The sequence below is a fragment of the Solenopsis invicta genome, chromosome 7 (genome assembly GCF_016802725.1).
Source record: "Solenopsis invicta isolate M01_SB chromosome 7, UNIL_Sinv_3.0, whole genome shotgun sequence".
NCBI classification, from domain to species: Eukaryota; Metazoa; Arthropoda; class Insecta; order Hymenoptera; family Formicidae; genus Solenopsis; species Solenopsis invicta.
Window position 1 is genome coordinate 11,428,667 of NC_052670.1, and position 17,257 is coordinate 11,445,923.

General features: G+C 32.5%; 4 protein-coding genes across 8 annotated transcripts; 2 read left to right on the top strand and 2 right to left on the bottom strand.

Moving 5' to 3' along the window:
* Nucleotide 1: 1 nt before the first annotated feature.
* Nucleotides 2-1,442, bottom strand: LOC105202409 (probable 28S ribosomal protein S6, mitochondrial). The gene is made up of 4 exons (XM_011170912.3): nt 990-1,442; nt 699-838; nt 269-430; nt 2-190 (listed from the first exon to the last, which is right to left on the bottom strand). The coding sequence occupies exons 1-4, from the start codon at nt 1,032-1,034 to the stop codon at nt 85-87; spliced, it is 453 nt and encodes a 150-aa protein (XP_011169214.1). The 5' UTR covers nt 1,035-1,442; the 3' UTR covers nt 2-84.
* A 2,947-nt stretch (nt 1,443-4,389) lies between these two features.
* LOC105202411 (snurportin-1) lies at nt 4,390-8,058 on the top strand. Of its 3 annotated transcripts, none has more exons than XM_011170915.3 (6): nt 4,390-4,505; nt 5,488-5,799; nt 6,309-6,726; nt 6,810-6,998; nt 7,220-7,597; nt 7,711-8,058. In XM_011170915.3, exons 2-6 carry the CDS (start codon nt 5,510-5,512, stop codon nt 7,732-7,734), a joined length of 1,299 nt encoding a protein of 432 aa, XP_011169217.1. In that variant the 5' UTR covers nt 4,390-4,505; nt 5,488-5,509; the 3' UTR covers nt 7,735-8,058. The 3 variants fall into 3 exon arrangements, with proteins under 3 accessions (XP_011169217.1, XP_011169216.1, XP_039308205.1); XM_011170914.3 differs by having other exon boundaries at nt 4,411-4,702; XM_039452271.1 differs by having other exon boundaries at nt 4,411-4,702; nt 6,810-6,926.
* On the bottom strand, nt 7,946-10,123 carry LOC105202410. The gene is made up of 5 exons (XM_011170913.3): nt 9,668-10,123; nt 9,289-9,494; nt 8,800-9,191; nt 8,550-8,718; nt 7,946-8,442 (listed from the first exon to the last, which is right to left on the bottom strand). The coding sequence occupies exons 1-5, from the start codon at nt 9,807-9,809 to the stop codon at nt 8,347-8,349; spliced, it is 1,005 nt and encodes a 334-aa protein (XP_011169215.1). The 5' UTR covers nt 9,810-10,123; the 3' UTR covers nt 7,946-8,346.
* A 704-nt stretch (nt 10,124-10,827) lies between these two features.
* Nucleotides 10,828-17,256, top strand: LOC105202412 (RNA polymerase II subunit A C-terminal domain phosphatase). 3 transcript variants are annotated; one of them, XM_011170917.3, is made up of 7 exons: nt 10,828-11,254; nt 11,724-12,027; nt 12,133-12,377; nt 12,459-13,218; nt 13,295-13,462; nt 15,379-15,640; nt 16,298-17,256. In XM_011170917.3, the coding sequence occupies exons 1-7, from the start codon at nt 10,845-10,847 to the stop codon at nt 16,591-16,593; spliced, it is 2,445 nt and encodes an 814-aa protein (XP_011169219.1). In that variant the 5' UTR covers nt 10,828-10,844; the 3' UTR covers nt 16,594-17,256. The 3 variants fall into 3 exon arrangements, with proteins under 3 accessions (XP_011169219.1, XP_039308202.1, XP_025989870.1); XM_039452268.1 differs by having other exon boundaries at nt 10,829-11,254; nt 11,708-12,027; XM_026134085.2 differs by having other exon boundaries at nt 10,829-11,254; nt 11,716-12,027.
* The last annotated feature ends 1 nt before the right edge of the window (nt 17,257 follows it).

Consider the following 17,257-nt stretch of genomic DNA (forward strand, 5'->3'; position numbering starts at 1 on the left):
CAAAATATTTTATTTCAAGACCCATATATAATGTGTAATATATAACAATAAAAGAAATACAACATCTATACACATATTATTTATCTATTTATTAAAAGGATAATAATCCAATCCATTATTGTATTTAAATTCACGTGTATTACGCTTTTCCTGCCTTTTTGTCATCTCCATCAGTTTTTGGACGCTAGGCCTGTATAATTAATAAATGGGATGTTGATTACAAATTATTCGCAGGTTATATTATGTGAGACTGGGCTACAGATCATACCTGTAAGGTGGTGGTAACATTTCTTCATGAAACGTACATTTCACCTTAGATGGTTCATTTTGTTTGAATATTTTTGATCTAACGATATCAATATCTCTATTGCATTTATCTGTGATTTTGTCTATTTCATGTGGCGGTGCATCAAAATATATAAAAAAATGGCTGGAAATATAAAGGAGAAATATGAAAGAAATATGTGAGTAAAATATGATGCAAATGTTTCACTTTAGCTTAAGTACCTATATAATAATAAATATATAATAAATAATAAAAGAATAATTTCTCAAGTTTATCCCAATCTAAAATAGAGCCAGCTCAATTGTGCGTTAATTAGCATTACCGACATCGTAGATATAATAAGTAAGGTTTTTAATTCATCGATCAATCGCATTATATGCAAACTTTTAGAGTTATAATCACTTAATCTTACTTTGCTTCACGATAAACGTGTCCATGTGCATTAGTTTTGCACGGAAGCGGTTTCACTCCACAATTTTCAATTTTTCTGATAAAACCACCGGTACCAAATATCGACTCGGCCGTTCTTTTTAAGGTTGCTACCAGTTCCGGCTACAAATACATATTAAATTCTCGTTATTTTATAAGTGCTAAAGATCCAATATTATTTATGTAAAATAATATATATCACATGCATGCGATTATTGTAAATTAACGTTTTATTTATTATCTCCGAGATAAAAAAAAACATAACCTATGATACCTTTTTCATGACGCGTAGCAACAACGGCATTTCATATGTAGGCATATTTATATTTTTCTTTTGTCACTCAAATTATATAATTTTCAAAAAACTTTAATGACAATATAACATCAATATTTTAACAAAATCGTCTGAGAATTGTCGAGAACATCACATATTTGTAGATAGTGTGAGATGTATAGGTTTGTTCTGATTTGTTCGTAACGCATGCTCATGCTCGAACATACTTTAAAGAGTGCACTCACATGGGATGCAGAATGGCGGAACGTTCGTGATTGATAGCGGCGCTTTATTCCGCCAATTCCGCTCCTCTAAGATGTATTTTCCTATATGTCCCATTGAGCAAAAATTGCGGAATGCGCAATTAGCGCTAATCAATTGCAAGAGTCTTCCCGTAAATCACTTATATGAGATCTGCCGGAATAGTGTTTGTCATTATATATCGATTACGCATTTTTACAAGTTCCGCTCCATGGGACATAGGAAACAAACTGATCTCAAAAATCACAAACACATACCCTATAACACAATATTATTTAATATTAAATAATATTTTTGGAATATTAAATTTAATATTAAAAAACATTATATTCTCGGAATATTTTATTTTAATATTATTTTAATTTTGAATAATATTCGTATAATATTTTAAGAATATTGTAGCTCATATAGGATACAGGAAAGCCTGCATACCAACTGTATTTGTATACCGATTTTGATTTACATTTTCGCTCTTGCTTCAAAAAGACAAACAGATCGATACATATAAAACATAACAACACGGTTATTTATCTGCCATTGCAGCAATGAAATCTGATAAATTATTTATTATTATTTGCGGGCTTTTAAAAAAATTAAAACAAAATCATACTGCATTTGATCAACAAAGATTGCGTCAAAATTAAAATTGCAAAATTGTGTATTCTGTATACAATCGCAAAAAAAAAAGAAAATCGCAATCCTTCTGTAGAATAAAAGTACGCATAAAAAAAACTTGGATAAGACAGATTTTACAAGAAAATCGAAAAGAAGAAAAGAAAATTTTGAAAATAGCCATGTCCACGATTTTTAGCCGATACGATTTTTCGAGACGCCATACGCCATCTCTACAACAAGAACATACACTATGATGCCAATGTATATACATACAGTCGGCCAATACCTCGGAAAGCACATCAATCGCATCTGTTGGCACACCTGGCGAAGGAATGAGTGCCGAGCGCGCGTCCACGAACTTTAAATTTTTTCTATCCTAACGGATAGAAATTATGTGCGATTTATTAAGTCGCAATTGCGAGCGCAATCAGGACGAGACACAAATAATGAAATGTGGGGGCGAATAAACAGTAGATACTTGTACAAATAAATTGACTCACCGTTCGCTGATCGCTCCGTCCAGCTCCGTCTCGTAGTCTCAGCCGCCGCTTTCGAAGATCCAAGATCCTCCTCCTCCTCTCGATTCATACTTGGCACAAACGCGCGACACTTGGTTTGTTTTCGGCACTCCCGGTACTCACGCCCGTCGAAAACTCGAGATACGGTATACGAGGCAACGAAGAAGACGCGATTAAACGCGCGACGCGACTTCGTGCCATTCCGACCGATCATTGTCGTCTGAGCGACACGAAGGATCCAAGATTCTCCTCACAACGATTCTTCTTGATTCATACTTGGCACGAACGCGCGAGCCTCCGTTTTCGGAACTCTCGAAACCCTCCTGGTGCTCACGCTTGTCGGAAACTCGGAATAAAAGGCAACGGAAAAGCTGCGAAACACGATTGAACGCGACACGACTTCGCACCATGCCTTCGACATGACGGATGTCGGTACGAAGCATACGAAGACCGACACTTCACTTTCGGCAGTCCACGACACTCTCGAAACACTCGCTCGCATCAAACACTCGTGCGGGATGACGAGGATACGAGTTGAAACGCGCTGCGACGCACCGCGACCTTCTGCCGTGCTCCCTAACCGACCGACTGCTGTTACTGCGTAGAGTGCGTAGTCGGCGTAGCGGCGTGACGCATGACTCACGTGACTGGAGCCTGCGCGCCGCTGCGCTGCTACCGCCGCTACTACGCAGTGCCAGCAGTCGGTCGGTACATACGACGGTTAGGGGGAACGGGGGAAAGTCGTGGCGCGTCGCTGCGCATTTCAAATTTCAACTCGCATCTTCGTCGTCCCGTAAGAGTTTTTGACGCGAGCGAGTGTTTCGAGAGTTTCGTGGAGTGTCGGAAGTGAAGTAAATTGTCGAGCGTTTGTGCTAACATTCGTCGTCAGTCGAATGCGATGTATTGTTACGAAGTTGTGTCACGTTTGATCGTGTTTCGCATCTTCTCCGCTGCCTCATATTCCGAGTTTTCGACGCAGAAAAAAAATTATTGTAAGGAGGAAAGGCAAACTTTCCGAAAAAAATGCAGGCTCAAGCTGAAGAAAAATATATTGATTATTTTAGATTGCCACCTCAATTATTTGATGAATTATTAAAATTAGTCGGACCTGTTATTACCAAAAACAAGTAATTCGTGATCCCATTTTACCTGAAACTCCACTACACATAACACTGTGGTTTTTAGCATCAGGAGATAGCATGAAATCGATATCGTAATGACAATTATTTGATGGATTAGTAAAATTAATAAATTAATTATTTATTAATTAATTAGTCTTTTTTTTTCTTCGTGACAACACGTAAAAGACGAATACATGCGCAAAAGTTATTCCGCTGAAAACAGAAAAAGAAAACGGCGGAATCGGCGGAATGAAGCCGCTACCAATCACAAACGTTCCGCAGTTCCACCATTCCGCATCCCATGTGGGCGCACCTTTAGAGCACGTTAGAATATAATGGAGCATGTAACGTGAACAAATATAATGTTCTGTGCACAGTGCATGCGCGGCGAACCAGTAACGTATGCGGTGTAACAAGTCCTGGTAGGCGTCTCCAATTCAGTTAACGTTGAGTAGATAGCGTTGATAAAAATATGATTAAAAATTATTTCAATATCCCCACATTTTTATACTAACCTTTTATTTACAATAAATTTTTTGTATACAAATTTTATTCTAAATTTTAACTGCTCAAATTTCAATTTTTATTAAATAAATTAAGATTTTAAAATCTTGTTCTTATAAGAATACCCTTTTATATATAAAAGTTGAATTTAATTTTTACAAGTAGCAGATATTTTTATATGTGTATACTCTCAATGTAATTTTAAGAAGTATGTTACATATTAATTTTTTAATCTAACTTTAAAAAGTTTAAAATTTTATTTAAGAAAATTTTGAAGCTAAAAAATTATTTTAGTAGTAGAAACGCGCGGGCATATATTAGAGGTTATCTATATAAAAATATATTAATTTTATACTGTTTGGAATGAATAAATATATTAGAGGGGCATACTCATAAAATATGTACGCTACTAACGGCGTCTCACGCTGCGCTATTGCGCATGTGTTTGTTCCACAAGTCTTATAATAATAACTGTAATAACTACTCCATCAATACTGGTAGGCATTAGTAGGTATAAGTAAAGTGTGTGTGAAATCGTAAAGAAGTAATAGAAGTTACAATAGAAGTTAAGGTTTGAAGTTGAGTCTATTAAATTTGTTCTACTGCGATGACTAACTGAACAGTGAGGCATGCAAACCATGTGTTAGGAAATTTAAATAATTTCAATAATTGAAGATATTTTACTTACATAAAGGTATTACAATTTACGTTGTATAATTAACGAATTATTATAAAATTATTGACATTTTTGGTAATGGATATATCATTGTTTTATTTTTTGGATAATTTTAGTCAATTCCTCAAATAATATTTGTGATTTTATATGATGGAAAGTAGCACAGAAAGAAGTTTATAATTCGTTTGTTATGTTTGTGTAGAGATGTTCTGTATTTCTTGTTTCTATTAATACATTCCATGTTATATCATGTGGTAATTTGTTCACCTTGCCACTTGTAGACCACACAAACTTACGGCATTTTTGTTTGCGTTTATATTAGTTGTCAAGTAAAATGTATTTCATAATAAATTAAAACGTATAAAGATTATTATAAAGAAGGCCTAATGTATTGATGTTGCATTGTATGTACATCATAATTATATATTTACACACATCCCATTTTGAACTCATTTTGGAATACTAGCTTAAAACATTCTAGCAATGCTCTACAATAATATTGGAATGTTTTTGCAATATTCCTAAAATGTTGCAATGTTGTTGCAATATTAGTAAAATGTTATTTTGTACTCTGTGCTGTATAGGATGCTATTCGAAATTAGTTGATAGTTATGTTTCTTTTTGTCTCCTAAATATCAAATGGCCTGTATGGAAAGTTTAGCATGAGTCATTGATGACCTATGTAGTATGGAATGTGTTATTATCTGAGAAAAATAATGTATCTTATTCATACATGAAACAAAATTATCATTAAAACAGTTTACATTGATTGTTGAAATAAGAATCTTTTATATTTGTTTCAGATATTTTGTGAACATAGTGAAAATGGCGGAATTACCAAGCGATAATACAAATGAAAATGAAAGTAATAACAGAAATGAAAATGAAAGTGATAACAAAAATGATGATAACATAAGCTGTAACACAAGTGATAACACAAGTGATAATATAAATGATAACACAAATGACACAAAGAAAGCTAGTTGTGATGCAAGGGAAGCTGTTCGTAGGCAATTTTATAAAAACCACATAAAAGGAGATTATTTTAAGTTAGACATTGATGAGATTACACCTCAAGAAGAAAGACGTAGACTATTATTAGAATATCAGAAGAAGTATGTATAACAGATTATTTATAGGAATATTTTATTTATTATTTGTGTGTGTGTGTGTCTCTTATATTAAAAGAAATTCAAGACATTTAATATAATATACATATAGAAAAGACATACAAAAAATTGATAGAAATGTAATGAAATATATATACTAGTGAAATATATACTCATATGTTAAATAATTATTCTGTATAGATTGAAAAAAGAATTACTAATAAGTGTTAAAAAAAGTTTAACTTGAGGATAGTTATAAAAAATTATTTCATAAAATGATCAGTGAACTTAAATGATTAATTTAATTTTTGTTCTCTTAACTAATGAAAAAAAAGTTAAAACATTCAATGTTTTGCATTTTTAATCATATCTATTATTGCTAGAATTATTTACTCGTAATTTAATTTAATTTTTCACTTCTATCATATTTTTTTTATTATTCTGAAGTTCTTTTTTTCTCATTTTATAGAAATTCTTTTACACAAATATGATATGCTATTTTATGATTTTTATAGATTTAGAGCAGAAACTATTGATGCTGCACGTGGTATGCATTTAAAACAGTATTCTATATCAGAAAACGAAGAACATATGGATGAGGAATATATAGAGGAGGAATATATGGAAGATGAATATATGGATGATGAATGTGAGCAAGGAGAATGTATGGAATGTGAAGAACAGAATGCAAAAAAGTATTGGAAAAAACATATGGAACATAGAGAAGCAAATCATATTTGCAATAAAAAAGATCTGAACTATATGAAAGTGGAAGGGTATGCTTCGTGGCACTACAGGATTATTCCAAATCAGTCCAAAACTTATAGAATGATGCTATCAGAATGGATGCTAGATGCGCCGCAAGATTTCACTGAAAAATGGATTATGGTTCCATGTCCAATAGGACATCGAGTTAGGCTCATCTCAGGCTGGGTATTAACTCGTCTCTGCTATTATATTTATAAGAAATTATCTATTACAAACGTATAATAATTTTAATAATTATTTTAAATTAGGGTGAAACAAAGGCATATTCTAGAGCCGGCATTATACATGCTGTCTTCCCTTCAGCACTTCCAGGTGGAAATCCTTCTAGTAACATGCATCACTCTGCTGCTATAGATGGAATTTGGGTAAAGAGTCAAAAAGTTTTTTATGTATTAGATGTATTGTATTGGAGTACTTTACCACTCACAAATTGCCAGGTAATATATATGTGTGTATTTGTGGAAGGAATATATGTATATACATATATGCATACATTGCATATGTTACTATGCATGCTTATATGTGTGTATATATATATATATATATATATATATATATATATATATATATATATATATATATATATATGTATATATATATATACATACACTACATTTTATATTTTATATTCATATGTACATGCAATATTTTATTTTAGAGTGAGTTGAGGCTATTTTGGCTCAAAACCAAGTTCATGGAAACACCAGAATTAAAAAAACGCACTGATATAAATAAATATCCTATTTTATCTATACCAAATATCGATTGTAACTTGGACTTAAGTTCCGCTTTAGAAAATCTTGATAGCAAACTGTATCCCTTGGATGGATTTCTATTTTATCATCGCGAAGCGATATATACTTATGGATGCACTCCACTTGTGACATGGTTAAAACCTTTTATGTTATCTGAAGTACTTGGAATATCTGCGCCTTCATTGTTTAATGAGAAACCAGATGATTACATAGATTTTCAACATCATTTGCAAAAAATAGAAGCCAAAAAATGTAACAAAACCACGACTGCTATGAATTCCGTAAGTTTTCTTAAGTTGTATTGAATGATGAATCAATTTTGTGTATATGTTTGTGTACACATACACTTGTTTTTCATTAAATTAATACATTTTCTTTTTTTAATTTATTACAGATGGAAATAGAAGGCGTTGCTTAAATTAAGGACCCATTTTTTTTAAACATTAATGATCTCAAACTAGAAATAATTTAGAATGAATTTCGCCTTCAACTCAATTTTGATAAACCTGATTACAAACTATATCCTGTGGATGAATTTTTATTTTGCTATTGCAGAACGTAAATTTGAATATATGTAATTTGTGGAAAAACCTTTTATATTATATCTGAAATGCTTGACACAAACTGTGTAAAATTACTACTCATTTTTTTATTAACAAAGATACAATGTCATTTATTTAAAATTTTTATATCCTATTTCTTTTATTATAATAATGACACGAAATAAATAATTATTGCAATACTCATAACATTTACTAATTTAACCTTCCAAAATCGACACTTATTGGATTTTTTGTCATTATGGATCTTAAATTATTGTTATTAAAATGTTACAAATGTTATAAATTATAAATGTAATATTCATTTTTTTTATATCATTTATGCTATTAAAATTTTTTGAAATTAATAAGTACATTTGTTAGTCAATATAAATTAAATCTCACAGATCTTTCGTTAATAACAGTTAGGTTTTGACATTATTTTTGGAAGATCAAACCATATATTATTTATATTATATTAAAATAAGAAGTCATATGTCAATATGTACTGTGTGAAATATATCAAGAGCTTTGTCACTAAAATACAACAATACATTATTCATAATATCTGTATTCATTACTTTCATCTGAAAATAAAAAAAGGCTGTATATACATATCTCTAATAAAAAAATATATTCTAACATAATTTCAATGTAAAATAGAAGAAAAAAATAACAATGTGTAAAAACTCACTCTGTTTTCCCTTATTGTTACTCCACGCAGATTAATCCTATGCAGCATACATAAACCCAACTGCAAACCTCCTAGTGTTAACATTTGCTTATGCAAGACCTCGTGAAACAATTCTATATGTTTATGGTCAAGAGATACATTAACTCTATTATCTTGATCTTCGACAATGCTGCAAATTAATTAGCAATATAAAACAGAGTATATAAATAATATTAGATGTTTTAGTATAATTAAACATCAACACACATACACTGATAATATTTTCCTGAGGTCTAAAGTGTGAAATTTAACTGTAATGGTATCTGTCACTGGTAATTCTGGCACTATATATTCCATTTGTACTTCACCATCAACTATTGGCTGGTCATCCTTGTCACTTGCTATAATTATAATTGGAAGCAACCAGCTCAAGTCGTCCTCATTAACTGGTAAAGCAACCACCAAACAGTCAAACATACGACCAATGATATCATGCACTGCATTCATACAGCTGTGAGTGCCACGACATAGTAGAAGAGGCAATCTAATAGAATTCTGTATATTTGATTCAGTCTGTGTTATCCTCCAAGATAATAATATTCCTTTATAAATAGATTTTTCAACATCATTTTCACGATTATTAGTTTTAGCTGTAACTTCAATCTAAAATATATTTAAAACAAACATAAATCTTGTCTCTAATATGTACACATTTTAATAAAAAATTAAAAAGTATCAAAAATGAAAATTGTTATCAAACCTTAATTGCTGGATCCTCAGTGTTCGGCCTAGAGACAAAATTGTCCATAATCGAAAATTTTGCATCATAAGTTACATTTTCACGTGACAGGTTGCTTGCAACTTCTTCTCTTAATCTCTTCGAATATATTTTGAAATGAATATCATCTTGTTTGATTCCAAACAGAGCTGATGCTGCATAAATGTTCCATGTTTGGCCTACTAACTCTGTAAATTTAATTTATTCGTAATTTGTAGTAAAACTAGAATATAACGTTTAAACATAAAGAGTTGTTAAATATTTAATTTACTAGATAATTGATCAATGTATAACAGTCAGATTACATCTCGGAAGAATAAGGTTTTCAGTCCTTTTCAAATATGAAAAATACGCGCTGTACCTTCCAATCCGTCAGTCTCGTCCTCTTCTGGCCTGGTACTCAGGTCGAACCGTTCTCGCTGGCGCATTCGCGGTGTGCGCGGAGTATACATCACGTTGCTAATGGCAGTGCCCGGCCTGGAGTTACTTTCCGTTTGATTCATCTTACGAAGGAAGAAAGGAACTCAAAAGCGGTCATCAAATGTTCGAAAATAGCATAAGATCACGCCACACACTATTTCTCGGCCGTAGATACGAGCCACGAACCTCCAAACGTCACTTAACTTCAAACAATTTTAAATTCATTTCAAAACGGTCGAAAATTTCATTCATGCTCCATCGACGAAGTGTTGCTACAGATGGCAAACCAAAGGTAAAATTTTTGTGACTGACAAGTGGGCCCGAGGATAATTACAGGACGATGACATTATCGACTGTTTTCATTTTGTCAGGTTTTGTAAATTATTTTATGTGTAAACGTCCAATTCTGGCAAAAATTATATTGTTTTTTGATTTTTAATTTAACATTATATACTTTTATATTTTATCAATACTATAATCAAATGTGTTATAATCTTATAAAGTAATTATAAGGACCAGTTGTTCCAGATCCGGATAAACTATTTGTTAAATTATCTAACGGATAAATGGCTATGTCTGCACATATGTTGTAGGTTTGTGTGTAGACACATATTTATCCATTAGATAATTTACCACATAGTTTATTCGAAGGTGGAACAACTGGCCCTTGATTACTTTTTTCTGTATTATGTTATTCATTTATAATAATTTGCACTGCTTGTATTTGTTTACATGAAAAAAAAATTCAGACATAACGTAAACAATCCTCACATGTAATTTTGAAACTTATACGGCAAACCCTGAACAGTTCTCAAGCTCTTCTCGAGTCGAAAAAAATTGATTGAAAGTTGTTATTCATTGTGGTCTGAAGATAATTTGAGAAAAGAGACATTTTTAAATTAATATTACTGTAACGCGGAAGTGTCAATCAATTTCGCCGTTGCGTTGTTTCCTCTTTGCTATGCTCGATTATTATCTTGTCAAAACCGTGCGGATCCTATCTTTTATGTCCACGCGATCGCCAAGGCAGATCTTCGCCAATCACGTTTGGTCACGCATCTCCCTTTCTCCTTCCCCTTTTTGCGCATGTATCCGAGCGCTCTCGCGTCTCTCGATCGATGTTGACGTGGGTCGTGTTTACGTCCCGCGTTGTTTTTGTCTCCCGCGCAAATACGCAAGAACGGTTCTCTCGAGCGAGGTTAAGAAGATACAATAGCATTTTCACGCCCTTGATCACCGAATCGCGTTACCTTTGCGCTCCGAATGTGCGTGAGTGCGCAATTATGGCAGCGATAGAGGTCACATTTCCGTCGGACGGATCGCCCGGGAAAATCCTGAAATGGAGGGTACGCTCTGACACGATGGTCGCGGCGGGCAGAATATTATTGGTGTACCAGAACGCGACACTGCCCGCTGCCGATGCTGTCGACGACGAGAAGGCCAAGGAGCCCGAGCGGAAGCTGCGGGCTGCGAATTTCGGTCGCGTCAAGCAGCTTCTGGTCAAGGAGGGTGACATCGTTCAGCCTGGGTATGCATCCTTTCCTTAATCTTTGTTTTGGATGGATGTTTTGATGTAAATTTTTGTAACGTCATCATACTGAAAAGTCTCCAAAATTGCCAACTTTAAGTACCTTTGAACGAGGAACACACGTATCTTTTTTGTTGTCTTGCTTCAAACGAGAATTATGTAAAGATTTATAAGTCTTCTTAAACTTGACACATTGATATATTAGATTTTTAATCCTTAAACAAAAAGATAGTTTCTGCACCATTTCTGCATCAGTTTTATAAGTAGAGAAAAAAATGAAAATAATCTGTATATTCTTTTAAAATAAATGTCTAATTTCTAATGTTATGATATTCTTAAAATAAGAGAGGACTTTATAATAATTATATTACATGTAGAAGAGTATTTTCTAAATGAAACAGTTGTATTATGTGTCTTACTAAAAATATAGTGAATTTTGTGATATCTGCATAGTCGATTAGTGTTCCAGGCAAGTGATAGCTCTATTGGAAGGATGTACACATCCCACTGTGATGATAGACTTATGCGCAGAGTGTGGGGCTGATCTGAGGGTACAAGAGACCAACAAAGATGGAAATGTAGCAGGAGTATCTCAAGCCAGTGTACCTATGGTACACAGCATACCAGAGCTGAAAGTGTGTCCAGAATTAGCGGAAAAAATTGGGAAGGAGGATGAGCAACGTCTTTTAAGGGATCGGAAATTAGTGCTACTTGTGGATCTCGATCAAACAATTGTTCATACTACAAACGATAATATTCCACCTAATTTAAAAGTATGTATGGATATTATTTTATTATGTTGATATAATTTTCTATAGTAAAAGCTATATTGATGTAGAATTTGTGACAGTAATTAAAACTTATATTTCTTTTTACAGGACGTTTTCCATTTTCAATTATATGGGCCAAACTCCCCGTGGTATCACACCCGATTAAGGCCGAACACTCGGCGTTTTCTCTCGAAAATGAGCAGTTTATATGAATTACACATTTGCACTTTTGGAGCAAGAATTTACGCGCACACTGTTGCATCATTGCTTGATAAGGATAAAGTCCTGTTCTCTCACAGGATACTTTCTAGAGATGAATGTTTTGATCCAGCGTCCAAAACTGCAAATCTCAAGTATTTATAAATTACTATTAAATTTTACATAATATTAGAGATAAATATTTGGAAATCACATTTCTGTATTATTTATTGCAGAGCTTTATTTCCATGCGGCGATGACTTAGTATGTATCATAGATGATAGGGAAGACGTGTGGCAGGGATGTGGAAATTTGGTTCAAGTAAAACCTTATCATTTTTTCCGCCACACCGGCGATATTAATGCACTACCAGGCTTGGAAAAGGTTGATGTATCACGTTTGTCGGAACCGGTAAATGCAAATGAATCCTGTACAAATGAGTCGCAAGATAAGGATAGCAAGAATGATACATCTAAATCTTCAAATGAAATTGGACAGCCATTAGATAGTCTCTCTGTGAAAGAAACGAATCATGAAGATGAGAAAGATGAGAAGACTGACGAAGAAACGAAGAATGAGAAAGAGGAAGATACCAAAGTGAATACTGAAAAGGATGCAGAATCTAATATTCAATCTAATACTGCAAGAGAGAGCGATAAAACGGATAAAGAAGTAACGGAAGTTGGACCATCTGTGGAAACTGATAAAGATAACAAGCAAGCAATGCCAAAGCAGGACAGTGACATAATAGATGAAGATGACGATGATTATCTATTATACTTAGAAGATATTCTTGAGAGAATTCATAGAGAATTTTACAAGACACTGGACCAAGAAAATACTCGAAAGTCTTTACGGGATATAATCCCGCGAGTGCGCTCTCAAGTTCTGAAAGGAGTATGCTTGACTTTCAGTGGCTTGATACCAACTCATCAAAAGCTTCACCAAAGCCGCGCGTATAAAGTCGCAAGAGCATTCGGAGCGGAAGTGACTCAAGTAATGAATTTGTATTTGTATTTGTTATTTTTAATATGTTATCATATTTTTATAAATAATGACAAAATTTTGCCAGGAATTAACGGAGAAGACCACGCATCTGGTTGCTATTAGAAAAGGTACGGCAAAGGCAAATGCAGCTAAAAAACATGGAAAAATAAAAATTGTAAATTCGGATTGGTTGTGGACATGTGCAGAACGTTGGGAACGTGTGGAGGAAGACCTGTTTCAGCTTACATCACAGGTAAAAAAACATCAGCTTACATCACAGTTTTGTGATATTAAGTTACATTGTTTAAAAGGAGTACAAAAGTTTGTAATGTAAAATTGGATAAACTTTTACGCGTTAATATAAATATATGAATTGATTGAAATTCTTTGGTATACTATTTATATATTAAATATTAAAACACTTTTTAAATTTCAAAATATTAACATATGAAACTGTAGTCAGATCCATCCAGCGTTGTAAATTTGTGGTTTTGCAAAAGTAACTCGAGAATAAAAGCTCAAAATGCATTTATTTATTTTTTAATTATAAAGTATTAATTCTTTTATAGAACTGACTGTAGTTGACTGTATACTATTATTTAATTACATTTTATAATGATGAAAAGCTCTCCTTTAATTTTTTTTTGTCATTTTGTTAATTTTTACTGGATTTTTGTGTTCTAGTTTATTTTACAGAGAAAAACTTCTTAAATGTAATGCCATTTGATTCAGTTAAACATATCAAAATTGAAGAAAAAAAAATTGGCTTAAAATATTAGTCCATTCAACCAAATGCGGCGGTCACGGGCTGTCAAGCAAACATTTGTTAAGGCTCCTGTCTATTTGCCGTAGCCATATTGAAGTCGTGATATCATAAGCGAGAAATCACACATAAAAATTCCGACATGGCATTTGTAAATAAAGAGAATTTGGATAAAACAGAATAACGAGATTACTTTAAAACACTTGTAAAAATGGACCTTGACTATCCTTTTTCTGCTTCATAATAAATAGTCATAAAAAGCACTTAAAGTAAAACCTATTCAGACAGGAAAACACACGGGTAGCTATTGAAAGAAGTGAAAAATATGCTTTTATGTATAAAATTTAAAGAAATTTTATTTTTGGTCCATTTTTACAAATTTGGTAAATACGAGACAAGTCACATTTTTACAATAAAACACATAATAACGAAATGATATGAACAACAAAATTTCATCGTTAATCTGTCGTTCCACGCCTATTAGTTTTAATTTTGTTCACGACAGATCGTCGCTACCGTCAACGCGAAATTCTCGGCTGAGGCGCCATAGACATAGAATACATAGACCTAGCATTCGGGCGTGGGGGCGTGAAAGACTAAAAAGAGATAGTATGCTTTGGAGAAAAAAAGAGAAAACAGAAAAAAGACAAGAGAGAAAAAGACAAAATAGTGGTCTAAAGCATGCTACCTCTTTTTAGTTTTTCACGCGTGAGCTCTACTCCCACTCCTCGAATGCTCGGTCTATGTATCTTATATCTATGTAAAGCGCCAAAAACCTTAATTTAAAAAAATGCCATGTTAAGATAAGTAAAAGAATTAATTTAGTAAAAGTAATAATAATTTGATAGAGGTAATATTTAGTTGATTTTACATAACTGAGGTTTGTCTAAATATATATGCAATAATAAATTATATCGGACAAAATTAAAACACAAGATTAGAAAGTCTATGTCAGTTACAGTGGTTCTGAATGCTGAATAACTTTTAATTTTTACACTCTTCAACTTAAACTCCGCGCCGCATATTCGTCGGACTCGAAACACAGTTATGAAGCTGAAATATGTAATATTAATAATGCTTTTATAAGTATATATAAGTACTCTCCTCCTCATACGAGAGATTCAGATTCAGTAGTGTGTAACTTTCCCTTCCCGGAAAAACTGTAAAGAATTTTTTCGCAATAAAATCTTTACAGTTTTTCTGGGAAGGGAAAGCTACACGTTACTAATAGACTATAAAAGGATTTCATATTTAATTAATTTCTATGTCTATATTAACGTCAAAGTTTACCAATTTTATAACTATTACAAAACTTTTTACATTGCTTACATTTAAGTAAATTTACTTTTAAAATAATTGTTTAACACACATGTCTCGGCATTAATAATAATCATGAAGTATCGTAGGCACGCGGATCGAGAGTACCACCACCGCACTGTAGTAGTCCGGAACGTATCGAGGATGTAGAAAGCGATAATACAAACTCCTTTGCCAACTCTATCAATCCATTAATGTCATTTACTCAAGAGGAGATCGAATTTATGGACAAGGAAGTAGACGAGGACATGGAAGATATGGTTTTAGAAGACGAAGAAGATGCGGATGACGCGGAAGAATGTGGTACGAGGACACGACGCCTAAGTTCCGATTCTGAAGATTCTATGAATGGTAAGGATTTGTAATATGCAATAAAATTCGGATACAATTCTATCTGCAATTTTATGACTATGCATTAAAAAAAAGGAACATAAAAAAAAATTATAAAATCATATATATAATATATACTGCAATATTAAAAATTGTCATTTCATTGCATTAAGGTATCCTAGATACGTCAAAGTTTCTAAATTGCTTTTATTGCAACTGTAATTTTTATGGAAAGGAGTTGTAAGTTTCTTGTCCACTTTTTCTGGAGGACTAAACTTATTTTGAAAATTTACTTTAAAGTTTTTATACTCCTCAGTGAACGACATGATATTGCGGTTTACTATTATCGAGGAATTAAATTTCATTTTTTACGTGACTTTGTTTCTAGCAGAAGAAATTATTTTCTTCTGCTAGATCTCTCTCTATATCCCATTCAAAATTTTTAGTGTATATATGTGTGTGTGTATGTATGTATGTATGTATATAAAAAGTGTCAAAAATCCAGATTTTTATTTAACAGGCGACTGTTTTCACATTGAGCTATTTAATACTTATCTTTGGCTTTTTCATGAATTATAAATTACTCTTTAAAACGTTTACATTTCAACTTACCAGAAAGTATAACTTTTTGGGTGTAATTTTGTACTTATAAGATTCAAAATTTTTTTCATGTTACAGATGCAGATGAATTGGGCGTTTCAAGAAAAAAGAAGAGAAAGATTTATAATGGCAAATCAGATAAAGGTTCTTCCAAGGATAAAGATGACAATCGTGATAGTGATGACGATGACAATAATGACAGTGATGATGACGACCTTGGTGCACGTTTTAGAAGAGGAGGAGAATTACCTGATGATTTGGATTTAGGTGATAACTCACAAGATTCTGTGGACGATCTTGAAGATGATAACGAAGATGACAGAGAATGGAATGCATTGGGTGCTGCACTTGAACGAGAGTTTCTTTCTGAGTGACATGTATTTGACTATTAGTATGCGATTAATTTTAACTCAAGATGTTTTGTGTTATTCATAAATTTCAAGTTCGATAGTTGAAGCAGGGTTATTGATAATAATAGACGTTACATCATTTGTGTATTATGAATAAAATCAGAGCAAAACCTTAGAAAAATATTAAAAATTTGAAACGAGTAGATTGAAATAAATCTATAAAACAAGAATATAAACAATAGATAAAAAGATTCTATATACTGAACAATAATTCTGTATTAAATTTTCAAATTTTGCACATATATTTAAGTGTATGATTTGTTAGCCTTGCGTGAAAAATAAATATAAGTAATAATATAATTTGAATGAAGAATAATATAATTTTATTCTTCAAAAGTAATTTGTGGATAATATCACAGCATGTGAATAACACATGTGCCATTGAACATATTTGTGAGATATTTTCTCATACAAGAGAAATATATCTGAAATTGACTTTATCTTAATGTGTATATATATATAACATATATATATATATAAATACAAATATAATTTTAGAGAATGAGAAAAATTTATTTTCTAATATTTTTAGAGCTATTGCATGAATGTTGATGATCACAAGTAAGCTTTTGTATTGAAATCCCAGAATGTATCAGAGAATTTGAAAATAAAAACATGTAGTACATAC

Bases quoted from the DNA above. Each gene is read 5' to 3' on its own strand.
- LOC105202412 (XM_011170917.3), top strand. From the start codon at position 10,845: ATGTTGACGTGGGTCGTGTTTACGTCCCGCGTTGTTTTTGTCTCCCGC. The intron at 12,028-12,132 runs GTATGTATGGAT...TTCTTTTTACAG, and splicing joins ATATTCCACCTAATTTAAAA to GACGTTTTCCATTTTCAATT. The intron at 13,463-15,378 runs GTAAAAAAACAT...GAAGTATCGTAG, and splicing joins TGTTTCAGCTTACATCACAG to GCACGCGGATCGAGAGTACC.
- LOC105202411 (XM_011170915.3), top strand. From the start codon at position 5,510: ATGGCGGAATTACCAAGCGATAATACAAATGAAAATGAAAGTAATAAC. The intron at 5,800-6,308 runs GTATGTATAACA...TGATTTTTATAG, and splicing joins TTATTAGAATATCAGAAGAA to ATTTAGAGCAGAAACTATTG. The intron at 7,598-7,710 runs GTAAGTTTTCTT...AATTTATTACAG, and splicing joins CCACGACTGCTATGAATTCC to ATGGAAATAGAAGGCGTTGC.
- LOC105202409 (XM_011170912.3), bottom strand. From the start codon at position 1,034: ATGCCTACATATGAAATGCCGTTGTTGCTACGCGTCATGAAAAAG. The intron at 431-698 runs GTAAGATTAAGT...TTATATTTCCAG, and splicing joins CACGTTTATCGTGAAGCAAA to CCATTTTTTTATATATTTTG. The intron at 191-268 runs GTATGATCTGTA...TTAATTATACAG, and splicing joins ATGTTACCACCACCTTACAG to GCCTAGCGTCCAAAAACTGA.
- LOC105202410 (XM_011170913.3), bottom strand. From the start codon at position 9,809: ATGAATCAAACGGAAAGTAACTCCAGGCCGGGCACTGCCATTAGCAAC. The intron at 9,495-9,667 runs GTACAGCGCGTA...TTAAATTTACAG, and splicing joins CGAGACTGACGGATTGGAAG to AGTTAGTAGGCCAAACATGG. The intron at 9,192-9,288 runs GTTTGATAACAA...AATATATTTTAG, and splicing joins CTGAGGATCCAGCAATTAAG to ATTGAAGTTACAGCTAAAAC.